This window comes from Eutrigla gurnardus (genome assembly GCF_963514095.1).
Source record: "Eutrigla gurnardus genome assembly, chromosome: 18".
In the NCBI taxonomy this organism is placed as follows: Eukaryota; Metazoa; Chordata; class Actinopteri; order Perciformes; family Triglidae; genus Eutrigla; species Eutrigla gurnardus.
Genome location: NC_139929.1, coordinates 4,069,418 through 4,095,334, shown reverse-complemented (window position 1 = coordinate 4,095,334; position 25,917 = coordinate 4,069,418). Strand labels below are relative to the sequence as shown.

The following is a 25,917-nucleotide window of genomic DNA, read 5'->3' as shown; positions in this document are numbered from 1 at the left end:
TTTTTTAATTTTCCTGCAGTATTTTTAACCTGACACACCATGAGACCAGATGCAACATGTTTATGAGACAATTATTACTTCTTAGAAAGAATATCCGGCTGTCCTTCTACAATGCAACCAGGTACTGAGGTGGTTTCTCATCATGCAAAGTCTTTTCAAAGCACTGCAGAGCTCAAGCAAAGCATTTGTCTGTGACCTTATGCAAAAAAGACCAGTTCCTGTCTAAGAAGTCATGTTTTTGAAGTACACTAAGGTCACTGCGTTTCCAAAAGTCAAATGTGAGCAAAGATTCCAAAGACACCCAAAACAAAATCCTTGACTATGTGCTGATCACGCGGTGCTCGAGTGGGATTCTCAAAGAGGCGATTGTTGAGCTCACTTTGTTGCGCCTCATGATTTGCCAGACAGAGCTTCTTTTTTCAACTCCCCACAAGACTTGCCCCAGCACGAGAGTTCATAGGACAGAACAGGCTGGCAGACACTGATAATAGGGAGGCAAACAAAGCGTGATCTATCTGAGCCCTCATATCTTAGACTACGCTATAACAACGAGCCTCGATCCTACCTCGAAAGCACAAACACCGTTTCATTAAACCTTCCAGCTATCATATTAGTGAAGCAACAACAACAAAAGAACCTCTAACAATCGCCCCGACGGCCAGGAAGAGCACTTTTGTCTACACAAGCGATGGGCTAGGCATGCATGATAACCAACACCTGCTCACCAAGCTTTGAATCGTTGCTTTAGCACATATTTCTGTTGAATCAACACGGTGCTGGAACGCCACTGAGGACTGACACACAGCTGCTGTCAGCGTTAAGACCTTACACCGATGATGCCTACAGACACAACATGGTGTGATGGTGATAAACCCAACATTATGCAGAGTCATAAGGCACAGGGGAGAGGCAAGAGCACGTATACAAATGGCAGTTTGTACCAGATCAGGGCAACACCCTACATGAATCAGATCACACGAGGTGCCAGAGTGTATAAAAATCACAGCACTGAGTTAATGCCTATATAGGATATACAGCAAAGCCACCGTTTGACATTATCTTATCACGGTTTACATTGGACCTCGGTGCAAGTGTTGTATTTTTAGCCCTCGTTGGTAGAATTCCATCCAAAGGTGTAGTTTCCGACGGCAGGGAGCTGAATGAAAGCAGTAAGAGCAAACAGTGGCGGACTTGTCAGACCGGTGTAGTGGGTGTGGACTCATGGCATATAAGAGGCTGATGGGCTGGCATTCGCTGCACTGTGGGTCGGCTCACAGGGGGGGGACACACATTGGATCTTTTCCCCCACGTAGGACAAACAGACGAGGGTTTTTTTTATGGTTGTGATAGCTCCTATCAGATAGACAAGGCTTCTCTGGAGGAGGAGAGGACCTCTGCTCGTCGCATGGTGATTTATTTTTGACTGGAATCAGAATGGAGTCAAATGGCACAGCTGGGAAACATGGTGAGTTGGTGTCACAGATGTCTCTTTAACTCTACAATTATAGTTACCTGTTGTGAGGTGTTGTCCATGTGGATTGGGGAATATTTACTCAAGTTTATTTACTTACTTAAGTTTGTGCCGGGATGGGCGTTTTATAAACACAATCCCAGCATGCAGCCTATAATGGTTGCTGTGTTGCCACAACATTGCTTGCTTGTCCTTTACAAGAAAATGTGTGGTGTCGTTGGTTGTGTTTTTTGTTGCCGGGACAAAATGGAGTTTCTTAGAAGCAGAGGAACCAAACACACGCAGGTGTCACAATGCTTGCAAATGAATTCCAAACATTTTAAAGAATAGAATAATAGGACAAGTACAGTAGACGTGTGTCCACCGTTGGGTGGCGCTGCTTCACAGCTCATTTCTCCAGCGGGAATTCAACAGCATTATTCCAGTGAATTCGTCTGCTAATTGGATGGGAACACATGTATGCAAGTCCATGTCCAAAAATAAAAGTAATGCAACATGCATTTAAAGTTATCATGAAGCATGTAATGTAAAAAAAACAAAATATTAAAAATCCCCAGAGGGAGACTCTGCTCGGAACTACGATTAACAGTGTTTTTATAACAATCCTGAATGCATCATTCAGAGGTGTCCTAACTCACTGTCATTAACATGTTATAACAATAATAAGATTTTAGGGCTGAAACCTCCACGTAGCCGGTTTCGGTGCACAGCTGGAGGTGCACCGCTTGCAGGGAACAGAACAGGGCAGCAGATGAGTTTAGACCCGCCCCATGACAGGACGTGGTGGCTGCTTCTCCTACACACCCGACCCCGCATTTAAACACCGACGGGGTCATGTTTTCACTGTTGAAAAAAAAAATCCACCATGTCTTGTTTACATAAACGCCCGAAAAGGACGAAATCCGAGGAGCAGGCTTTCCGGGAGCAGGTGAACAAAGTTGCGCAGGAGAACGGGAAACGGTTAGGTAAGTTCCCCCATAGGTGCGAAATGTGAGTTTACGTATAAATGACGCTCCGGTTGTTTTGCCAACACGGAAAGGCGCGCGCACACACACGCGAGCGCATAGTCTAACGTTGAGATTTCGGAAGGTCTTAAGCATATATTATACATAACATATAATAATGACAACGATTTGCCAGATTTGAAAGCAACATTTCTCTTGGAAAGAAAAGTTATTCCCACATTTTATGACACATTTATGGAACAAAAAGCACCAGACTGTTATAATTAGAGAACTAAAAGGGTTAAACTCGTCGATACACGCTGGTTTTTATATGTAAATATTGTGTGTAACACACTATAGTGCAGTAAGGAGGCTTTATGGAGGCTTTCCTCGTCGCCTGGAGCAGTGCATTCTTTCTTTCTGCCATAATGGCAACTTAAAGGAGGGGAGTTGGAAAATGTGACTGGAAAAGAGAGAGGAACTCCTTTTCCTCACCCTGTGCCTCCTTTTACTTCATTTAAAACAATGCATACGATCATTATAGGCTTTAAAAAAAAAGAGGAGAGCATGCACACTCTTATAAACCTCTACAATGCAAACAATCTTGCTTTTTTATGTTTCCTCAGATCTCAGATTACTTTATCACTGGAACAAAACAAAACAAAACAATAAAAAGCACCACGCCTCCCTCTCAGGTTGTGTGAGAAATCTCATGGTTGCCTAAATTCCTCGGGGGCATTTCACCTTCATTTTGCCATCTCCTTGCCTCAGCTTGCCTAACACGGCGAAGCCAACCTCACGTTTGAAACTGTTTACTCTGCAAAAGTAAAAAAATTAAAACTGATTTTCACAAACTTCCTCTAAATTCACAGTAAGTGTGCTTGTTCCCGTTCTCTTTTCACGTGACTGGACATGGAGCTGCCACTATAAGCCTGAGTGGTGTGGAGGCTCTCGGGCTGCTGTGCCCAGTCCTCCTCCCGGTCCCTGCAGAGACTCATAAACAGCGTCTGTTAGTCTGTGGTGCGGTCCGGGGGAAAAAATGTCTGTACTGTTTTGTTCCTGCCCACCACCCCTGACACAATCCCAACTGGGTTGTTGTGAATGCAGTTATCCTCAAATGCCCCTTATTGCTTACTGAGAGGACATTAAAGCAGATTTCTAAACCGCCGTATTATATTTCATGACATTTTAAGCCTGGCCTGAATCATACAGCTGTGTTCCACCCACATACGCTGACTCACGCCTTCACAGACAGAAAACCAATAAAAGAAACATCGTCCTGTGAGCTTCCTCCAGATAAAACACACCCTTTTCTCCAGAAGGCACTTAGTCAGTAAATGACTTGACTTTGAATGATAAGACAATGAACCGTAGACTCAGTGCTGATTCAAGATCAGCTGATTTTGCTCAGATTTACATCATTTAAGTCAGAAATACGGAGTTGTGCAAAGTGGAAAATATGTGGGAAGAAACCTAGCAAGTAAGTAATGTCAGTCCTGAAAGCCAACACAAGTATAAATACTATTCTTGTTGGTGAAAAACCAGTTTTCATTGCCAAACTAAGTCATGTAGGGACATGTAGTTTAGGTTTAAAGGGCCATGCCACTGATTTTACACATAGAGGTCCTTTTAAGCCACTAGACTGTAACAGCATAATCTTTTTCTCAGTCGGCAAAAATAACCCTCACAATGTCAGCTTGGTCTCAGAGACTAAACATGAACAACAGCAAGTCCTGCAAGATTTAACACGAGTCAAAACTATCCTATCAGTGTCTTGGCCTTGGATGTCTTTGAAGGAAGGTTCAAATAAAATCTATGCTACAACTTTCACTTTTCTTTGGCTGTTCAACTTCATGCAACTCACTGGAGAATCCTGTAAAAGTGAAGTAAAACCTGCCTGGAAACTTACTAACCTATATTTTCCCTTAATAACAATGTGAGCATTTCCCTCTACAGACACACCGCTCACTATGTCATGATAATGTTTGACCCCTGCAGGCCTGGAGGGCGATGCGGACCTCCAGTTCATGCTGGTCGGCGGCGACCTGGTCAAGATCCGCTCGAGCACCTGGAAGAAGAGCCGCTTCTTCAAACTGCAGGAGGACTGCAAGACGCTGTGGCACGAGTCCCACAAAACCTTCAGGAGAAACCACACGTGTGAGTCTTCTACGTCTTCTACGCTGGTTTCATTTCCTTACATTATGCATCATGCAATGCTTGGGTTAGTTCATCCCCCCCTTAGAGTTCTCCTTTCAGATCCCAACACACAGAAACTGCAGACAGACTGGAAATCTTGAGTTTGCGTGTTTGTCCATGTGTGTGAGATAGATTATTTCCCCTCAGATTTCTGGTTCAGAGACTCTCTGTGAGAGTGTGAATGTACACATACGTCCTCTGGGCCTCTCTGATCTCCCTCCCAGCCCGCCGGCTGCTGCTGCTGCTGCTACCAGACCTGATAACCTCTGCTCCCCCGAGCCGGAGCCTTGAACAAACACTGAAAGACAGAGCAGTGTCTATCGTCCCCATGCAGACACACAGATGCGATATCGAGCGTGGAACGTGAACCGGACTGGCTTACAGACCCTTGGAGTTTGCAGGCATTTCCTTGTTTATGGAAAATAAGCATGCAGGTTTTATTGTTTTCCTGTGGGCTTTAGCGAGCCACAATTACCCGTCTGCTCTGAAGTGCTTTGGTCAGAGAGTGTGGGAGCACAGACACGTATCGTTTTTAAACCCGAGATTCATGCAGATTCACAGAAGTTGTTTCAATGCTACGGACAACGTTGGATGTCGAGGCCTGTAAATCATCCACGCGCTGTAACGTGAGAAAGAAAATCCCTCCACTTCTCATCAGTCCCAACAGGCCGTAAAGCTCCTGTTCTCTTTTTCCCACACTGTCATTTACCTCCATAGCATTCCCACACACAGATACACGAGGTACACACAGGTACACACAGGTACACACAGATACACGCAGGTACACACAGATACACGCAGGTACACACAGGTACGCACATGTACACACAGATACACGCAGGTACGCACAAGTGCACGCAGGTACACACAGATACACGCAGATACACACATGTACACGCAGGTACACACAGATACACGCAGGTACACGCAGGTACACACATGTACTCGCAGGTACGCACATGTACACACATGTACACACAGATACACGCAGGTACATGCAGGTACGCGCAGGTACACGCAGGTACACGCAGATACACACAGATACACGCAGATACACGCAGGTACACACAGATACACGCAGGTACACGCAGGTACACACATGTACACGCAGGTACGCACATGTACACACAGATACACGCAGGTACATGCAGGTACGCGCAGGTACACGCAGGTACACGCAGATACACACAGATACACGCAGATACACGCAGGTACACACAGATACACAAAGATACACGCAGGTACAGACAGGTACACACAGGTACACGTAGATACACACAGATACACGCAGATACACGCAGATACACGCAGGTACACACAGATACACAAAGATACACGCAGGTACACACAGGTACACACAGGTACACGCAGGTACACACAGATATACAAAGATACACACAGATACACGCAGGTACACACAGGTACACGCAGGTACAGATACACAGATATACACACAGGTACACACATATACACACAGGTACACACAGATACACACAGGTACACACAGATACACACAGGTACACACAGATATACACACAGGTACACACAGGTACACACAGATACACGCAGGCATGTAGACGCCGTCAGGGTCACATAAGGTGACACATAATCTCATGAGAAACTTCCCTGGTATTACTGTCAGTCTGAGATTAATGTGAGTAATACTTAATTCATCACATCAGAATTTGTCTAATCAATATTTATAGACTCATAAATAAAAAGTAATAAATTGTGTAAGTATGCGGTTATTGTTTTGCACGACATTTTCAGCTGTCAGTGTCCCACCTCGAGCCTTTAAGGTCAGGCACAGTAAGAACTTAAACATTGACTATTTTACGAGATAATATTTTGAATTTAGGAGGGGGAAAAAACGGCTGCTGGTCGTGTATCATGCCTGAAGTGCATGACCTTATTAAAATTATAATAATATAAAATGATTTCAAATTGGATTTAGCAATAACGAAATGCTCGTGATTTCAGCCCCGCCTCAACGTATTCTCATAACAAATACAGACTTTGAGGAGACAGTGAGGTCAACTGGGCCTATTCAGAAGGAAAAAAAACATATTATTCGAGTTTTTACTCATAAATAAAAGTCTTTTCATCTGGTTTCCTTAATTTGATTTTTTCTTTTTACATCCAAAAGGCCTAATACTCCGTCGTAAGGTCACATTCACACACTCACACGCCTCCTCACTGGGAAAACATGATGTCTTTTCCCCCCTCGAAGAAAAGACTTTCAGAAAACAGCAGCAATGTGCTGTTCACTCGCACAATAATCTCATTGTATAAAAAATTCCAATCTGGTATTCAAGCAATGCCGGCGTGTCACGGATGACATGAAATATGGGATTCTCTGAAAACCATCCAAATTCACAACCCTCGACTCCTCTTCTCCTCTGTTTTTGTGACTGAACAAACACTTCTGCTGAGTGACTCCCAGGTATTTTCTTCTCTCAGCTGAGCGTCCATGCCGAGCCTTCGGGGTGTGTTTCTCCACGCCGCCCCCTCACTGTTGTGTTATCTCCAAGTAGTCCGACCTTTATGCTCTTCCCGTCCCGAGATCACCTCCCAGCAACAATGCTCTCGCTTCATCAGACTCCAGTCTCGGGGTCTAAAGGGTTGGAAACGCTGTGATTGTAACCCGGCGTCAACATACGGCCTCTTGGCTAAGCCGCTGGTCTTTTGGTGTTTTTGTTACGAGGGCGGCTGTTGGCCATTTAGCGTGATTACATCATGCATGGCCGTGCACGCTCTTCCGTGCATTAAGCTGCTGCACAACAGCAGGACACCCAACATATGGGTGGAAAACAGGCTGTGGGTGCAGAGGCCTTCTGTTTATGTCCACGTAGGTGTTGAATAAATACGAAAAAACTAGGAGGAGGCGAGGAGATCAGGGGAAGCCAGATTGCATCAAACTGTTGTGCATTATCAAATCCCCGTGGAATGTGTTTGTGTTGCCAAAGAATCCAAATGTTCGGCAGACAACAACAAAATGTCCAAGAGGCCGTCTCTCCGTCTCCGAGGGCTCTTAATCGGAAACTGTTGCTCAGTCCAGAGGTCGATAAACAAGATCCAGGCTCCATGCAACATGTTCGGGAGCTGTAGCAAGAAAAAGAAATTCTGCTGCACGAGGTTCATATCTCGCCACGATCGATCTTCCTACGGGAGATTTGTTTTGGAGCAAACGACACATTTTGCATTCATCCTCTCAGCTGTTTCTGATTATATTATGTCTTTATGCCATTAAAGCTGCAGTAATCAATGGAATGCGAAAGGGGCTGTCATTTATGACAAACTCCCAATTGTGCAGCTCCACCGAGCGCTTAGCATCTTTTAGCTCATTATTTTTGGTTTTTGGTTTTTGGCCCATAACTTTACAGCAGACAGATGTCTAGCTTACATCGTGAACACAGTGGTGCTTTTCGAAGACTAAAACAGAGCTAGAAGGTCTTTAGAGGGCAAAAAAAAAAAGTTTGTGTGCCACAGTGTGAGTGAAGGCCCAGAAGTGAGTTACCACCCGGAGACAAAAGCCTTCCTGAAGATAAAATGTAAAAGCAGAAGTAGTGTCACTCCGTGTTGTTGTTCTTATCAGGGTTAGAAGTCTGCTGCTGAAAGATACCGACTTGTCTGAGGGAGGATGATTTAGCTTTAAAGATCAAAGTGTGTCTGCCAGCTAGTTATCACTTTCAAACTTATTCTATATATGGTTCTAGTTAGAAACAGTTTAAACATACAAAACATTTGCATTAAAGCTACAAGTGTGCAAATCTCTCTTCTGAATAACGGCTAAATAAAGGAAAGTTATATAATTTACAATGCAAGTGTTTCTCAATAATGTTTATACAATAAAAATTCAAATTTAAATAGAAATTATATTACATTTCTGAAAAAAGGAGAAGACTAGACTCTAGACTGGGGGTTTCTCCCATTGGCTTAATTGGATAATTAATTAATTAGTAGGCTACAGATAGACTTGGGATGTTGCATGTCAAACTCAACTTACAGCATGTTGAAGTCATCATTATGCTTCTCTCTGAGTGCATTCTGCTATTTTCTCCAAACAGTCTCCATCGATGACGTTGACTCGGTGCGTAAGGGCCGTCAGTCCGAGGGCCTCAACAAATACACCACCAACACCGTCGAGGACCTGTGCTTCTCCATCATCTTCAAGGGCCGCAAGAAAAACCTCGACCTGATGGCGGCCAACGTGGAGGAGGCGAAACAGTGGATCAACGGCCTGGACAAGCTCATGAGCAGAATGCGCAACCTGAGCCGCCAGCAGAAGAGCGAGCAGTATCCCTGACGCCATGAGTGTCTCATCAAAAGTCTGTTTATAAGTGTTTTCTTTCTGTTGAACTCTTGATTGGAGACAAGTGCTTTTTGCAGTCCCAGCTTTGTGTGCAAATATAGTCCTTACATCTAAACGTCAGTTGGATCATCAACTGCATGCGGAAAGCAGACAAGAACGAGGACAACAAGATGAACCTGAAGGAGCTGAAGCACTTCCTGCGGCAGATCAACGTAGAAGTGGACGACACTTACGCAGCAGAAATATTCAAGGTGAGTCTCAATAAGTCGATCGCATCCTGCAGATCGATACGTTATCCCCTAAAAATGCTTGAAAAGGTCTGATCATGTCTCGTGTTGCTTAGAAATGTGACACGTCCAACTCAGGCTCCCTGGAGGGCTCCGAGATCCAACATTTCTACGACCTGCTGACCTCCCGGGAGGAAATAGACGTGATTTATGGGAACTACGCTCAGACGGAGGGTCAGATGAGTGCCGGAGATCTGCTGAACTTCCTGTTGAATGAGCAGAGGGAGCAGGCGTCAATGGCGGACGCTCTCAAGCTAATTGAGAAATACGAAGTGGATGGGACAGGTATGGATAAGACTGTTTTTCAGGTTTTATACAACACACGGTCACATATATCATATTCATGGTGTCTGTCTGTCCGTCCACCAGCGAAGCAGAACAAGCACCTGACCAAAGATGGCTTCCTGATGTACCTGCACCAGGAGGAGGGCTCCATCCTGAACCCGGCCCACAAGCTGGTGTATCAGGACATGCACCAGCCCCTCAACCACTACTACATCTCCTCCTCACACAACACGTACCTGATGGAGGACCAGCTCAAAGGACCCAGCAGCACCGAAGCCTACATAAAGTAACTCCTCTTACTAACATACCCAACCAATACAGACCTTCCTTTCCCACCAGATAGTCCCAGGAAATACATTCAGGAAGTAAAAGTACCTTTGGTATCTAAATAACTGGAGATACCTTTCCTGGAAACATTTCTGCGATCCAAGGTTCTCATGAAGGTTTTTCTCTGCAGAGCCCTGATGAAGAGCTGTCGCTGCGTGGAGCTGGACTGTTGGGACGGCGCTAACGGCGAGCCGGTCATCTACCACGGCTACACGCTCACATCCAAAGTTCTCTTCAGAGACGTCATCAAAGCAATCAAAGACTTTGCCTTCAAAGTACGTGGCATCGTTCAACGATCGCATTCTGTATTCGTGGAGGCTTCACCTTCCCTTGTTTCTGCAGACGTCCGACTACCCTGTGATCCTGTCCCTGGAGAACCACTGCACCGTGGAACAACAGAAGCTCATGGCCCATTACCTGATCTCCATCCTGGGCGACGCTTTGGTCAGCAAGCCTCTGGGCAACACCATGCCTACAGACTTCCCCTCACCCGAGGTGCGTTAATCTAATTTGACTGATTCCTGTTACGTAACATTCGCAGCCAAATAAAGAACCACTTACTTTTCCACGGATATTAGATCTGTCTGATGAGGTTAAAAATAAATGCGAGCGCCACATTAAGCCACCAGTTGATTATGCGCGCACAAGATCTCGCATTTTATTGTCTGAGTGAGCACTCGGAGATAAATTGTTTATTAACTTATAAAGTTGTCACATGATCCGACTGTGAGGCGGTTGCTTGATAAGAGACGTTATCTCTGCCAGGTGTAAGCTTCCGGAGAGATAAGGTGTTTTGGTGGTATGCGTGTATCTGTCTGTCTGTCCACAGCTAAACTTGCACACGGTTAGACCCATCCGGCTGAAATATTTTGTGCTCAAAGATCTATCGTGTTCCTGTGTGTCGGACAGTGATTTACAATTTCATTGATCTTAACTGACCAGTAGGGGGCAAAAGAAGCATTTCTCATATTGTTTTTTTAGCTACAAGCTGAGTTCTTGGCACATTCTCAATTAGCCCTTGATAATAAACATCTGTGAGACATGTTTATAACAAAAAAAAGTCCTCAGTGCTAAAAGAGACTTAAAGGGACGAGGGGAAATATAAGCACGTCGAATCATCGTTCAGTGGCATTCCTGAGCTCGGTTTAAATGTGGCACCCACGGGATGAATGCCTGTGGCGTTCTTAGCCTCAAAGGATATTATAATTATACATCACACAACATTTTTCTCCCTGTCATTGGCTGCCGCCAGGGTGTTATTAAAAGTCATCAGTAACGCATGCTTTTATTCAACTGAGAGATAAGAATACGCTTCCCTGCATTCAGCAATTATGACGTCCATTATGTTGCACATGAGCACATATTTGCGTATGTTCAGGAGCTGAAGGGCAAGTTTCTGGTGAAGGGGAAGCGACTGAACAAACTGGACGCTGCCCTCAACAATAACAGCACCATAGAAGAAGACACCGTGTCCGAAGAGGACGAGGCGGCGGATTGCAACGACCAGAAAGCCAAATCGAAGGTCTGTCCAAGTGTTTGTTTCTCATTTCCGTTTTTAAAAAATACCTGTAATCAGCAAAACTTCAGCATCCCGTCTCCTTTCAGAAATCCAAAATCAAACTCGCCAAAGAGCTGTCGGACATCGTCATCTACTGCAAGAGCGTCCACTTTGGCGGCTTCGAGCACGCCAAGGACAACCAGGCCTTCTACGAGATGTCGTCCTTCAAGGAGAGCAAAGCCTTCAACCTGGCGGAGAATTCAGGTAAACATCACGCCTCGCCCACGTCTTCCAGTTGTGTAAAATTTCTCCTGAGCAGAGTATGAAAACCGTGTTTCTGTGTGTTGCCGTAGCGACCGCCTACATCCATCACAACATGGACAAACTGAGCAGGATCTACCCTGCCGGCTCGAGGACCGACTCCTCCAACTATAACCCGGTGCCCATGTGGAACGTTGGCTGTCAGATAGGTACAGTCTATTTACTGGATGCGTGAATAAAGCAACAATGCATTGAAGCGTTGTTAATAATCTCTCTCCGATTTTGGTTCTTAGTGGCGTTGAACTTCCAGACTCCCTCCAAGGAGATGCACCTGAACCAGGGTCGGTTCTTGCCCAATGCTTTTTGTGGCTACGTCCTGAAACCTGAATTCCAGAGAAGCCTGTCCTCCCAGTTTGATCCCAACACACTTTCCAAAGGGCCGTGGCTAAAGAGGAAGACCTTCAACGTGATGGTGAGAGCTAAAACCTGAAAGAAGTAGCCTCACATTGCCTTTGCCACCTCTCTCCTTACATATTTGTGTTCCGTATCTTCATACAAAAGGTGATCTCGGCTCAGCAGTTACCCAAAATCAACAAGGACAAACACAAATCCATCGTGGACCCTCTGGTGAGGGTGGAGATCTACGGCGTCCCGGCAGACAACGCCAGCAAGGAGACGCACTATATCGACAACAACGGTGAGCAAAGAAACACGCACCGAATCGCTCCATGCATTTCCTATCAGACCTTCAACAACAATCCATCTTTGCAGGGTTCAACCCCATGTGGAACGAGAGCTTCGCGTTCGACATCCACGTCCCGGAGCTGGCCATGCTGCGGTTCGTGGTCGAGGACTACGACTCGACATCCCAGAATGATCTCGTCGGGCAGTACTGTCTACCGCTCAGCAGCGTGCAGAACGGTAAGAGGAAAGCACGATGAGAGCACTTCCTGTTCCATATAACGCACGCGTACGAAGCTACGACTCACTTCCTGTTTGTCTCCAGGATATCGCCACGTCCCGCTGCTTACCAAGAGAGGGGACGTCATCTGCTCGGCCGGAGTCTTCGTGCATCTCATGCTCATGGACGCCCAGTAGCCTCGAAAAACCTTCATGTCAGCATTTTTTTGTAAACTCTTAAATTAATTTGTCCAGTTTTAAAGCTAAATGTAATTTAACACTGATCAAATATTTAATAGAAACTTTTTTTGTTGTTGCTGCAGAACACTTTCATGTCTGTTTAATTTTAGCTTTTTTTTTTTTTTTTTAAATAGAAGAAGTATGATTGAGTGGAAATGTGAATGAAAGAGCCGTGTGGGAAAGTCTTAAAACTATATTTGGGGGGAAAGTACAATAATCAGAAGGTGTGAATTCCACTTTAAGACATTTCCGAATAGTATTTTTATTCTTATAGATTAATAACTTTATGTTTCCCTTCAGGATCATACGATGATTAATTGTCAAGAAGCACAACAAGCAGCCGACTGTTTTCATGACGTTAGCACCATAACAATGTTGGTTACCGCGGCAACAGTGTGACGTGTTCAGGTGTTTGTCGTTGTTTTTCCTTTTTTTTTTTTAACAAACTTACAACTTCCTTTTTTGACTATAATACAATGAGAATATCAAAGAAATGAACTGTTATATGAAACATATCGAACCTTATCAAGTATTTCATGTCACACACAGATTCCGGATATTTTAAGTCTCGTCTCGTCACTTACCTGCATTTGCACTAGCTCTCGAATAAAACCAGCAGAGTCCCCGATTGAAGGTTTTTGTGTGTTTATTCATAATAAAGTGATTTGGAAAAAAAGGCAATGATATCCTGAGAGATCTCGATCACGGTGAAATATTGATAAATACAAAGCACAGAAATTTAAAAAATAATCTAAATTACAACTTTAAGGCTTGTCATTGATTTTTGTTTGTATATCATGTTAATAATCTAATTCTAGTCAGCATGTTTGACCACTTTAACTTGGATGATGTCAAGTAAAAATGACCAAAGGCCTCAACTCATCCTGTCTTTAGGCCAACAGTTGGAATGCTGCCTTCGTTTGCTGGACAAATATGTTTTTATGAGACAGGTTGGACAAGGTTTCCATGTAAATCCCAGCCGTGAACGTTTGTTTCAGAAAAGTCCTGCTTTTTTCTTCAGGTCGCTCTGCCTCCACTTTGGCAGGCGCTTGAAGTCTGGCCGAGTGGTTCCAAGCAGGTTTTCAAAATCCACATCAGACAGGTAGTCCTGAAACCAGAGAGCCCAGAATAGAGTTAGGCTGACCTCTAGTGTCCACACTGAGTTATTACAGCAGGATGAGCACACTCATTCCAACCGGATCACATCGTCTTCACAGGAGTTATTCCTTGTAGTTATTTTGTAACTTTTAGAGAAACTAAGTGTTTTCTTGTAGTTATTTTGTAACTTTTAGAGAAACTTAGTGTTTTCTTGTAGTTATTTTGAAACTTTTAGAGATACTTAGTGTTTCCTTATAGTTATTTTGTAACTTTTAGAGACACTTAGTGTTTTCTTGTAGTTATTTTGTAACTTTTAGAGAAACTTAGTGTTTTCTTGTAGTTATTTTGTAACTTTTAGAGAAACTTAATGTTTTCTTGTAGTTATTTTGTAACTTTTAGAGAAACTTAGTGTTTTCTTGTAGTTATTTTGTAACTTTTAGAGAAACTTAGTGTTTCCTTGTTGTTATTTTGTAACTTTAGAGTTATTTTATGTTTCCTTGTAGTTATTTTGTCACTTTGGGGGTTATTTTATGTTTTCTTGTTATTATGTTGTTACTTTTAGAATTATTTTATGTTTCCTTGGAGTTATTTTGGCACTTTTAGAGTTATTTTATGTTTCCTTGGCGTTATTTTGTGTCTCTTTATGGTAGTTTACCATATTCTTGTTGTAATTTTGTAATTATCTGCTTTATCAAATTTCAGTAAAATGTTTTTGCAGGCTCAGAAAGCAGCTCTAGTACCGAATGAACCACAAAACAATGAGGAATATTAGATTGAATTAGCCAGATACTCAATATTAAAGGACTCTCATCAGGATCAAGACCCCCCTTCTACTAACTTAGCTGTGATTTTCCATCAAGAAGCGAAGCCATGAACCCACCTCTCTCAGGCTGGGGTCCACTCCCTGCGGCAGCTGGCTGGGAGACTTGTTGATCAGGATCTCGGGGTCCAGATACATCCCAGAGCCTCCAGCGGCGGAGGGGGACACGGGGCCACCACCTGGGGATGCTGGAGTGAAGCTGGGGGAGGGGGACAGGGTCATGGAGGGAGAGGGCTGGGCTCTCGGGGTCGCCGGGCTGGTGGGAGTAGAGGGTCTGGGGGACAGATCACCTCCGTGGAACCTGTAGACCGGAGGGGAGCTTGTGGGGCCTCCCGGAGCCCCGTACCCACCTCCACTAAACCCGGGACTCTTATTGAGATTAGCATTGTTCAGATCCTGCAGACGAAAACCATCAGTGAGGGATATTTTTCTTGGATTTTAACAAACAATTTAAAATATTCACAGATTAGTGACAGTATTATTATTATTATTGTTCATTATTACATTTGTGATATTAGTTATTAGTTTAATGAGAGGATTAGGGTCAATCAATCACTTACAACAGTGATCTGTGAGAGTGATGCTGGATCACTCAGCTTTTTTTTCATCTCCTCATAGGAGTTGCCTCCCTGTTGAGAAGATCAAGTGAGCCGGGATTGAAAAAATTGGTTAAGCATGCAGGTCTTCATCTTCAAAACAAATCCAAAGTGATTTTTAATGCTTTTAATCACGCTGCGTTGTGCTATCAAAAGATCAATGAGCCCATTAGCAGAACTCACGCTCCACTTGTGAGGATCCCACGCGCTGAACCAGCCGGTGAAGGTGGGCGGCTCGTATCCCTGCTTGACGAAGAGGACGGGCGTGTCGGGGTCGCGCCCCGCCGGGTGGCTCCTCAGGTATTCCTGAGCGCTGGTCCAGGCCTCCTTGGTCTCGTACTGGTTGGCCGAGTTCCCGACCCACAAGAAAATCTGAGATTCAGAGGAAGAGGAGGAAGAAGAACGTCCATGTTGTTATTATATAACATAACAGTATGGGATGGACACGCTTTCAGTGTCTGTGTGCGCCTCAAATACACAAACCCTGTACCAGCAGCCTTCATTGTTTATTTTCATATTTTAACATAAACATTTTTAATTAGACATGTCTTAATTTTAATGTTTTTTTCTTTTTAAAGTGTAACATTGGACATAATCAGTTTCAGAGGGCAGTGGTGGAACTTCATGAGAAGCTTTTCACAATAAAGTCCTCTGTGGGATTTGAGCCCACGTCCTTCAGGTTGTGAGTCTCCATCTCTACCAGCTGAGCTACCAGGAGTCTCCTGACAGAGTGACCAGTCTGAAGACTGAACTCTTTCTCTACAGGTTCATGAAGGTGAAACCTCTGAAGACTTCAGTCTGATCAGGTGTGCTTTTCGCCAGTGAGACGGTCCAGTGGTTAAAAACGGGGACCTCCATTGTGGCAACGTGGGTTCGAATCCCACCTGAGGTATGACACACATGTGTGAGTGTGAGTGTGAGTGTGAGTGTGAGTCTAATTTCTCTGTGCAAAACAACAAAAACCAACAATTTCAACCGCCGCCACTAAAACCGTCCGTCCGTTCTGCGTCGATTTCAACTTGCGAATTTCTGAATTTCGTGCATCATCAACGAGGAGGACCAAAGAGCACGTAAGTCCATGTGAGCCCAGGGTGTTGAGCTAGCTAGCTTAGCAAGCTAGCTAGCTCGACGGGCACTTTTATCACTTTAATATACAAAATAGCGTTACAGGTAACCACTTAAATATTTTAGATTTTTTCAAATTATACAAATGAGGTTCATTAATTGATTGATATATGTGGGATAATTGTTTATTATCTGCAGTTTAAGTTTTTTTTAGATTTGAGTTTATTGCATCTTTTATTTTGGCCTGATATGACCTTCCCTGGGCTGCACGGTGGTGTAGTGGGTAGCACTGTCGCCTCACAGCAAGAGGGTTCTGGGTTCGATTCCTGGGTCGGCCCGGGTTCCTTCTGTGTGGAGTTTGCACGTTCTCCCCGTGTGAGCGTGGGTTCTCTCCGGGTTCTCCGGCTTCCTCCCACAGTCCAAAGACATGCAGGATGGGGATAGGTGTGACGGCCTGGGTCTGCTCCTATCTTTCTTCCTGTCCTCCCCCTGCTGCCCTCTGACTCTGTAGTGTGTTGATGACATCATAACCTGTGGTCCTTCTTCCTCTGCAGCTGATTGCTAATCGGGAGCACCCGGGCCTGTGCTCCGCCGGGGTTAAGAGCTGCCAGTGGCTGCGCGGACGCTCTCTCGTCCTTTTCACCTCCTCCTTCGCCAGCATCCGGCGTTTTGGGCTTTTTGCTTGCTTTACTTTCATTGTATTGCACTTCACAACACCTCACACCACACATGCTCATTCCACCCACAGGTACACCACTGATGCCACTGACATCCACACCTCATTCCTCACGGGTTCTGTTATGTTACCTTATTTAAATAAATGTTATTTGATTGGACCTTGCTCTGCCTCTTGGAGGTTTATGTCATTGCCTTGAGCCGGGTTATGACAATAGGTTAATTGATGACTCTAAATTGCCCATAGGTGTGGATGTGAGTGTGAATGGTTGTCTGTCTCTACATGTCGGCCCTGTGATAGACTGGCGACCTGTCCAGGGTGAACCCTGCCTTCGCCCAATGACTGCTGGGATCGGTTCCAGCCCCCCCGTGACCCTGAATACAGGATAAGCGGTAGAAAATGGATGGATGGATGGATGACCTTCCCTCATAAGAGTTTGTGTTTATTATATGTTTTATAGTTTATTTATCATGTTAGAAAACCCTCTACACGCTGGTGCCCTCTCACCTCCTCCCAGGTGTCCAGCAGCATGACGTCCTCCTCGTCCAGGTCACTCTGGGCGAAGTCGTCCACCTCGGTCATCCTGAAGCGGCCGATCTGATTGGAGCATTCGAACAGCCGCGGACTGTGAGGAGGCTCCTCCCTCTGCAGCCTGAAAACAACACACGGCTCACACCAGTCACGTCACTATAATCTGCTGCGTGTGTGTGTGTGTGTGTGTGTGTGTGTGTGTGTGTGCAACATTGGGCATATTCCACTGACCTTGATATAAAAATAATCCATGCAGATTTAAATGTAAGCTCATTAATGTTTAAAGATTAAAGAGCCTTTTGGGCGAGTTTTGGAGTTTCTGCTTTTTGCTTCATGTCATATAATACAGACAATATCAAGAGAACAATAATGATGAATTTCTCTTCATATCACAATAAAAACAGTTGATTTAAAGGTGTGCTGTCTGTGCTTCACCTCTTGTCGCTGGCATACGGAGCCTTTCCTCCCAGAGCTACCCAGAATTCAGCTGGCTCCTGCCCCTCCATCACCACCTGCTTGTCCTGCTTGGACAACACATCAGACATGGCTCTGCCCATCACCCGCTCGTCCCCGCTGCAGCCCTGAGGACGGACACAAGGAGACGTCACACACACACACACACATGTGGGTTCAAATGCAAAGACACACACACATACGTTTTCTCAAGCTCGTCACATGACGTACCTTTCCGTACCACAGGTAACATATGTGGTCGGTCTTCAGCAGGAAGACGTCGTTGGTGTTGAGAGACGAGGACCTCGCCAGCACTTCAGTGGCCTTGGTGTTCAGCTCGTTGGTCCCTCTGACCTGGAAGAGCCTGGCGCCTCCTTCAGGGTTGACCACGCCAGGGCGGCCGGTACCACCCTGAACACACACACACACACACACACACACACACACACACACACACATGCTCATACATAAAAATGCATGCAGAGATGACGGTGTATTAGAGTATTTTCAATCTATATTGTGAACAATTTTGCACCTCGAAGATGATGAGTTTGCCTTTAAAAATAGCCAGGAAATGGCGAGGCTCCTTTCCCATGACCACCCTGACCTGGACCGGGGCGCCGTTGTACTTGTTATCAAACTCAACAGCCTGGAAGGCGCACGCTGTGATCTCATCTTTGGTGGCGTGACGGCCCTGAAACATCAAATCAAGTTAGAGCAGCGGTTGTTGTTGTTGTTTCTTTCTTCATGGGTGTGAGATGTGATGATACTGACCTGCCACATGTAGAGAATGTACTGCTGCTGGTTTGACATCTGGTATGTGTACAGCACCAAGTAGCAGTCTCCTCCGTAGAACTGCCCGTAAGTGTTTGGACTCACTTCGGCCGGCTCCAAGTTCTCAATACGCCACACCTGAACCACGAATCATCAACACCATTTGTGTTTGTGTGAGTTTTAGCTCCAGACAAAGTCTGTTTTTATATTAATAACTGTTAATTCCATAATTTCCATTGAGTGTTGTTTTTCAATCCATCCAAAGATGCACTTTATGGTTTCCTCGATAGATCAGGATTGACTAAATATATATTTAAGCATGTTTAGTAACAGTGTTTGATTTCAATTCAAACCAGATTTCGTTTTAGTTTAGCAGGTATGATTTAGATATTTATTATTATTATTGATACCCCAGATCTTCCTCAATGTCAGTGTTTTGGTTAATTTTGTAAAACAAATAAAATGACTTTCAAGAAATCTTAAGTCAAGAGATAAAAATTAAATACCAATGTATGGTTTACATTTCGTATAATTCATTCATTTGCAAGTGCCTTCATCATTTCAAGTGTTAATTATAAAAAAAACAAATATTCTTTCACATATATTATATATTATACGGTAATATAATATTATATGATATGTAAATTCTATACATTATATTCGTATATTAAATTGTCTTTTATCTTGTTTGTAAATGTATGGTGTCCTTGAATGCTAAGAAAGGCACCTTTAAATAAAAATAAATAACTAATATTATTAAAGCGTCCTCACCTTAACGTCTCCAGAGGCGTCGTCCACCATGCGCTGCTGGGCCGCCAGTTCAGGACGCGCGTGCAGCTCCATCACATCGAACTTCACTTGGTCCACCTTTGCTGTGTGGAGATCCAAAGTGATCGGTGTTAAACAAGAGAACGAGGCACATCTGTTGCCCCTGTCGTTAAAGCTGGTGTTTCTGTTACCTATCTTGCCCATGCTGTAGGTGGAGCCCAGACCCTGAGTCTGGCCTTTATCCCTCCAGGATCTGAACAGGTGCTTGAACATGGCCGTCTCCCCTCCCTCGGCCATCACCTCCACGCTGGTGCTCGCCGGGTAGTTCTTGGCTTTAATGTAGCCCTGGTGGTTCACAGAGGATGCATTATTAGTGTGATGTGTAGAAATCTCTTACAGCAGTGAGATGCATGGGGAGTGAACTCACCATGGCCCTGTTGAGAGCTTCTCGCCGCTCCTCCTTGGAGGCCTGTCTGCCTTTCCACACCATCACACTGGAGCCCCTCTGGTCCGCGATGTAACAGTCCTGTCAGAGAGAGAGACACACAATGAGACCGGACCCGTGGTCTGTGATACTGGTCTTTAGGGGAAGGTGCTCAAAGGATGAAAGGGAATTACAGAGGAGTGCAGCAGATCTTGCGTCAGCGGCTGCGTGGCCACTTCTTGAACTACCAGATTCCCGCTATTTTCAAAAACGCTGGGGAGAAACACGAGAAAGGATGTGATTTAATTCATTATCCCCCCCCAACACCCCCAGCAGATGGAGAGGTCCTTACTGGTAGAGTCTGACGTTGTTGTTCTGCACCTGGTCAGGTTTGTCGTCGGGGACGGCCTCCCTCAGCGGCCCGCTTCTTTGGCCGAGGACCGCCATCATGACCTTCATGAGCTCCGGGGAGTCCTGCTCGTCTCCCCCCTCCACCAGGCCGATCTGAGCTCGCCCCCCTCGCTCCCTGTCCCGGATGTCCTGAGCCAGCAAGACAGCCTGCAAGCAAACAAGACCCCCATAACAAATACACTCATTTTAATGGTTCCTACGACCGCAGCACGTTTTGTTTAAGTCATTAAAAGACGTCCAAAAGATGGAAACGCAGGTTTATTGCTTTGACTGAGAAATAATCTAAATTATAATGGAGATTTTAGGATAAATGTATATCAGATTGTTGTTGTTTTTGATTGTCACTGTCATAACGACCTTCGCTCTTAATTTCATACCCATCTGCTGTTATGCTTTTCTGCTCATTGATACATAACAAGTGTATTTGTACCTGCAAGGGCAATTAATATGTGCTGTCCAACCTTTTCAGTGACTGTAATGTGGATGTGATGTGCCTGATTTTATCTGGAAGTCATTTATTATTGCATGTTCAATTTAAAAAGAGAATATATAGAATATAATACTTCTTCTATTAATGCAAAGTCATGGAAAATGTCATATTTCCACATATATCGGCTCTTCTGCTGCCGTGTAAAGTAACATCATGAGTACATCACTGCTTCTTTTTGGACCAATCAGAGCGGAGGATGACCTTGAGCTTCTCCCTCCTGTTGCTCTGCGGGCCGTTCCACTGCACGATGGCCTTCCCCATATCCAGCAGGAAGATGTCTCCGTTGTTGAAGCTGTTCCACGACACCTCCGCCTGCACACAAGCGTGGTGAGTTATCGACCTTTTATTCAAATGTAGTGCACAGTTATAAAACCAATAAAAACATGCAAACCAAACACCTCACAGTCATATCACTTGTCGGGGCCAATTAACACCTAATTTGACAGTTATGGCGACAAGTGCGCCATAATTTGTTTAAGAGGGAGCGCCAGCAGCTCTTGATAATCCCTATTTTTTTTTTTACCCAGCATACCTCTGTGGCGGTGACATGCTTCCTCCCTCTGACGTGCAGCAGCCGCAGGATGTTGTAGACGTTTGTGTCAACATGGTGGAAACCCGAGGCCACTCCGCCCTTCTTGTAGCTGCGGAGAGATCGCCGTGCATTAGGACAAAGTTCAAGTGCAATAAAGCAACAATGAAGGGCACACATGAAGCAGGGTCGTTGGCTGCATTTATTCTTTTGTTCAATTTTTCAAACCCTAATGTGGAAAGAAGCAAAAAAAGGTCAGAGGTTAATGAACTTTTTCGTCGGCTTAGCCTCAATAAAACTAGTGTAATTTGTGTCATAATGATTTCATGCAGAGGGATTACTGTTGTAAGCCATGTCTCGGGAAGATTACAGCATAAGTGTGTGTGTGTGTGTGTGTTTATTTGGCCGCCACCCCCCTTCTAGCTCACATACCAGCCAACCCCCTTTTTTCTCTGTGACTCACATGAGGCCATTTTTGAAGTAGCTCCTGAAGCGCGGGGACTCGTTGGCCTGCACCTCCCTGTGCTGGACGGGACTCCCACCCAGGTGCTCGTCCAGCTGGGTGACGTAGATGGCGGCTGCACCCTGCTCGTCCTGAGAGGAGGAGCTCCCTATCCAGTAGTGGACGTCGGCCGACTGACCCGAGCCCTTGTTCTGACTTATCTGGTGTGAAACACAGAAGATAGAAGATCCCACACTAGTTCATACTACACTATAATGATGAGAACAGAATACTCACATAGAGAACGATGTAACAGTCTCCTTCAAAGAAGTTACCAAATCCTTGGGCTGGGACCGGCACCATCTGCATGTTCTGAGCAAGAAAACAACAAAAACACGTTAGATATTATGAATAATAACCAGTAACGTCCATATAGACGGTTACACTCACGTTGATGGTCCATATCTGCAGGCCGGGCTTTTGGCTGACATTTCGAAAAGTGTCTTGATTGTCATCGCTCATCATCCTGCCGAACTGAAACAGAAACATCTTAGTGATGCTGAAGCACAATATTTAACATATAATAATGTATATATATATGATTTTAAATATATATGTGTGTATTTAATATATATATTTGGGGAAAAAATGAGGGAAACTGCAATGTTGATGATTTTAATAGGTCTTCCACCACTTCTCATCGGTCTAATTAAGTGTCAGCATCATATCCTGAAACACATCTTCAATTACATCTCCTCCGATGAACTTGAACAGATAAATATAGCTATTTTTTGAAGCCTCATCACTCGTCGATCCCCTTATCTCTTCCCGGGGAAACAGATGTCTCTGAAGTGACAAGCGAAACCATTTCAAAAGATTGGATCTCTGACAGCGAAACACCTCCTTAACGAGCGTCAGCGTGGCGCCATGGCAACACACAAGTTCTGCAATCAGCGGCGCTTAAACAGACTCTTGACTCAGACATCAGAAACAACAGCACTGATAAGCAAACACACGAGCTCAGCTGAGAACACAGGCTTAGCTGGCGGCTGGGTGGGATGCTGCATGTATCATTAATGCAGAAGCCGGAGTCGTGATGGGATTGGCAAACAGCCCAGAGGGGAGAGCGGTTATTATCCTGAGGAATAACTCAGCTATAACTCATTGGCTCATACGCCAGAGTCTAATCTTTGTTCCAGGTGTCGGAATAAAATGTGTGGCTGGGCAGTGATTGATGGAGCTGTACAATACCAGGATGTTGACCACACCCCATATTAATACTATCAAGGCTCTGGGAATCAGATAAACATAAAGCAAAGAGGTGACACACAGAGAGCAAACAGGGGGAGACAAGGTGAATGGGCTAAAGTTGCAAAATCCTGCTTCCTTTGGTGTGTGAGTCAAACCCAGACACTGAGTCAAACTCATTTTACAATATCTCGAATATCATAAATCATGTAGAATATAGGTGTGACAGCTAATATAATAGAATATAATTACTTTATTAATCCCAGACTGGGAAATTATTTTGACACAGCAGCAGTGGGTCAAAAAAGTACACTCTATACAACTGCAAGAAAAACATGCTAAAACAAGGCTAACATTAGCTAGCATTTAATATGTGTCCTGGTTGATTTATGTGGATCTGTCTGGCTTCAAGCGAACTCTTTGACAGCATATTAAATAATAATATGTATGTTTAATATTATACTTGGTTTCCTTCAAATTAATGGAATAACTGGAGACCACATCGGGGCCCGAGGCGTGGAGAGTGTGGGGGGCTTGAGGGTGGACCAGACAGACAGACAGACAGACTGTCAACAATAAGAGCTGCACGCTATCGTGGTCGGCCAATAGTCAAACCATAACAGTAATTATCTGACAAGCCATTGGGAAACATTACGTTTTAAAATGATGTCGAAAGAAGAAAACTTTTTTTTTCCTGATGAAAGATCCGTCGTCGTGTTCGACATCCACACGCCCAAAACATCTATTGACCATTTCTTTTTGTCGTGTGACCAAAGGAGAGGCCGCACCCACGGCGACACCACACATCCAACTGTTACCAACCATCGACTGGTTTAGTTGGATGAAATAACATCATATTATTTATTTTTATTCAACTTTATTCATTTAAAAAAACAGACTTTACCTTAATTGATTTTATTTAATTGAGTTAACTAGTTTTGGCTGAACTCTCACTTTCACCACTGATGTGCAATCTGATCCCCGCCGAAAACAACATCTATACGACAAACAAATGGTTTCTGAAAAGATCAATTGAAGACCAGCGTTGCTTCCATTACTGTGACAGGAAAGACGGGTTCCACTTCATTTAACCTGCGGCGACCATTGTCTCGGCTTCACAATGAGCGTTTGTTGTGTTCACCTCCATTTCATATGACAGGATGAAAGAGAGTTTTTAAAGATATATTTCAAATAAAATAAAGATGGTGTTCTTCTTATGCCGCCAAAATAAAAGCATGGGTCTTACCTTGCGCTGTGTGTGGCGGAGTGAAGGCCTCGCTGTCTCCTACGAGTCGGGGAGATAGATTAGAGCACACGATGTCTATATGCGATGCACAGTATCCCTGGCTTCACCCTCCTCTGTGCAAGCTGGAGTGTGTGTGGCCGAGTGGGCTGAGGCGTATTTGTCTACACGCCCAGGTTTGAACACACCTGCAATTTCCTGCCTCAATATTTACAGTGCGACAGCCTCACATACGCCTCTTTTGACATTGTTGGCCCCCGTCTACGAGGAGGAGGAGGAGGAGGAGGAGGCTCTGCCTGGTTTTTAGGATGAATGACGGGAGGAAGGCTCTTAAAAAGCACCACAGAGTCAAGAGGCTTGAGAAAAATCATCTGTAACACCTGACTTGGAGATGGACGCCTCACTCGAGGTCCTGATTCAAGTGGCCAAACGGAGGTGTGTTTACATTCGTGGGGGCCGTCACAGGGGCCACTTGACACCAATTATATATTCAACGACTGTTACAACTAGCAGATGAAGGGGGGGGTTGGACTCGAGGAGCTCCCGAGTGGTATTGGAAAGCAATCAGAGGCTTTCCGTGGCAAAGTCTCTCCTCACACAGACGCTGGAGGAGGAACACTTGACATTACCGAAGGTTTTACAGCTTCTGGGCTTTGATCTCCCAGCAGAGGAGGCATTGGCAGCTTGTGTTCACGTTTGTTTGCTAAACGTGCACACAAGCTGCATCCAAAGTCATTTGCACACTATTTCTAGATACAAAAAAAGAAGGCTTTAGCAGGGTGTGAATGTAAAACACTGAATTTGCATAGACGCAGGAGAAATGTGCAGCTACAGCTACAGAGGGTAAGTTCTACTTTCACCCACAGACATTTCCAAAGTGTGAGGAAGAATCTGTAAACTTCTTCTGTTCCACGTTGCAGCGAGAGCATGAATCATGCATGAGGATCCCTGCTGGTGTTTTTCTGCTCAGACATACATCTGTAAGCTGAGTTCACGTAAGGAAAATCTGTTTTGTTACGCAACTAAGCCAGCTATCTTGTGAACAAGAAGTCGTTTCTTACCTTTGACCACGGCTTTTCATTTTTAGATCCAATCCTGGACTCCATTATGAAATGTTCATTTCAACGACGTGGTGAACGTCAGTCCCTAGATATCTGAGGGACGAATGCAAAACGAAAGAAAGTGGGGAAAAACAGCCTCCACAAGAGTTCTTTAGGCTGGAACAATGGGCTCTGTAATGGCTAATCCACTGCTGCAGTTTAACGGACTGCTACGTAAGCGGAAGCTGAAACTTCACATCAAGATATCACATGAAGCTTAGCGGCTCTTGGTTGCACATTAACCACTTTATATTCATATTATTAATGCTCCTGCAGATCATTTAACCTTGCAGACGATGGGTATGAATGTCCACGTGTTCAATTAATCATTGAAATTGACTTGAATGTAATGTGTTCATTTTAGATTACATAAAATATATGAACTGCATTATCAAACTTTAAGCACTTCTCTGCAGAGATCATGCAAATGGATTGAAAGCTCCGACTAAATTAACCTCTTGAGTTAGTTTTCTCAACCGCTGTTTCCAAGGCTAAGAATGAACTTTGAACCTCACAACTTGACAATTT

At 44.5% G+C, this 25,917-nt stretch overlaps 2 protein-coding genes across 4 annotated transcripts; one reads left to right on the top strand and one right to left on the bottom strand.

Moving 5' to 3' along the window:
- Nucleotides 1-1,285: 1,285 nt before the first annotated feature.
- On the top strand, nucleotides 1,286-13,349 carry plcd1a (phospholipase C, delta 1a). Of its 2 annotated transcripts, none has more exons than XM_084034207.1 (15): nucleotides 1,286-1,465; nucleotides 4,414-4,572; nucleotides 8,679-8,907; nucleotides 9,045-9,174; nucleotides 9,267-9,495; nucleotides 9,580-9,781; nucleotides 9,953-10,097; nucleotides 10,165-10,317; nucleotides 11,201-11,344; nucleotides 11,428-11,584; nucleotides 11,674-11,790; nucleotides 11,875-12,053; nucleotides 12,143-12,278; nucleotides 12,353-12,502; nucleotides 12,588-13,349. In XM_084034207.1, exons 1-15 carry the CDS (start codon nucleotides 1,435-1,437, stop codon nucleotides 12,677-12,679), a joined length of 2,253 nt encoding a protein of 750 aa, XP_083890333.1. In that variant the 5' UTR covers nucleotides 1,286-1,434; the 3' UTR covers nucleotides 12,680-13,349. The 2 variants fall into 2 exon arrangements, with proteins under 2 accessions (XP_083890333.1, XP_083890332.1); XM_084034206.1 differs by lacking the exon at nucleotides 1,286-1,465 and adding an exon at nucleotides 2,292-2,436.
- A 79-nt stretch (nucleotides 13,350-13,428) lies between these two features.
- Nucleotides 13,429-25,539, bottom strand: vill (villin-like). Of its 2 annotated transcripts, XM_084034204.1 has the most exons (21): nucleotides 25,351-25,539; nucleotides 24,293-24,331; nucleotides 22,249-22,332; nucleotides 22,096-22,170; nucleotides 21,820-22,019; nucleotides 21,360-21,468; nucleotides 21,029-21,139; nucleotides 20,279-20,484; nucleotides 20,121-20,199; nucleotides 19,930-20,028; nucleotides 19,694-19,847; nucleotides 19,506-19,606; nucleotides 18,735-18,872; nucleotides 18,496-18,654; nucleotides 18,192-18,371; nucleotides 17,943-18,088; nucleotides 17,484-17,628; nucleotides 15,419-15,607; nucleotides 15,200-15,268; nucleotides 14,700-15,035; nucleotides 13,429-13,829 (listed from the first exon to the last, which is right to left on the bottom strand). In XM_084034204.1, exons 1-21 carry the CDS (start codon nucleotides 25,393-25,395, stop codon nucleotides 13,716-13,718), a joined length of 2,778 nt encoding a protein of 925 aa, XP_083890330.1. In that variant the 5' UTR covers nucleotides 25,396-25,539; the 3' UTR covers nucleotides 13,429-13,715. The 2 variants fall into 2 exon arrangements, with proteins under 2 accessions (XP_083890330.1, XP_083890331.1); XM_084034205.1 differs by lacking the exon at nucleotides 15,200-15,268.
- Between the last annotated feature and the right edge of the window lie 378 nt (nucleotides 25,540-25,917).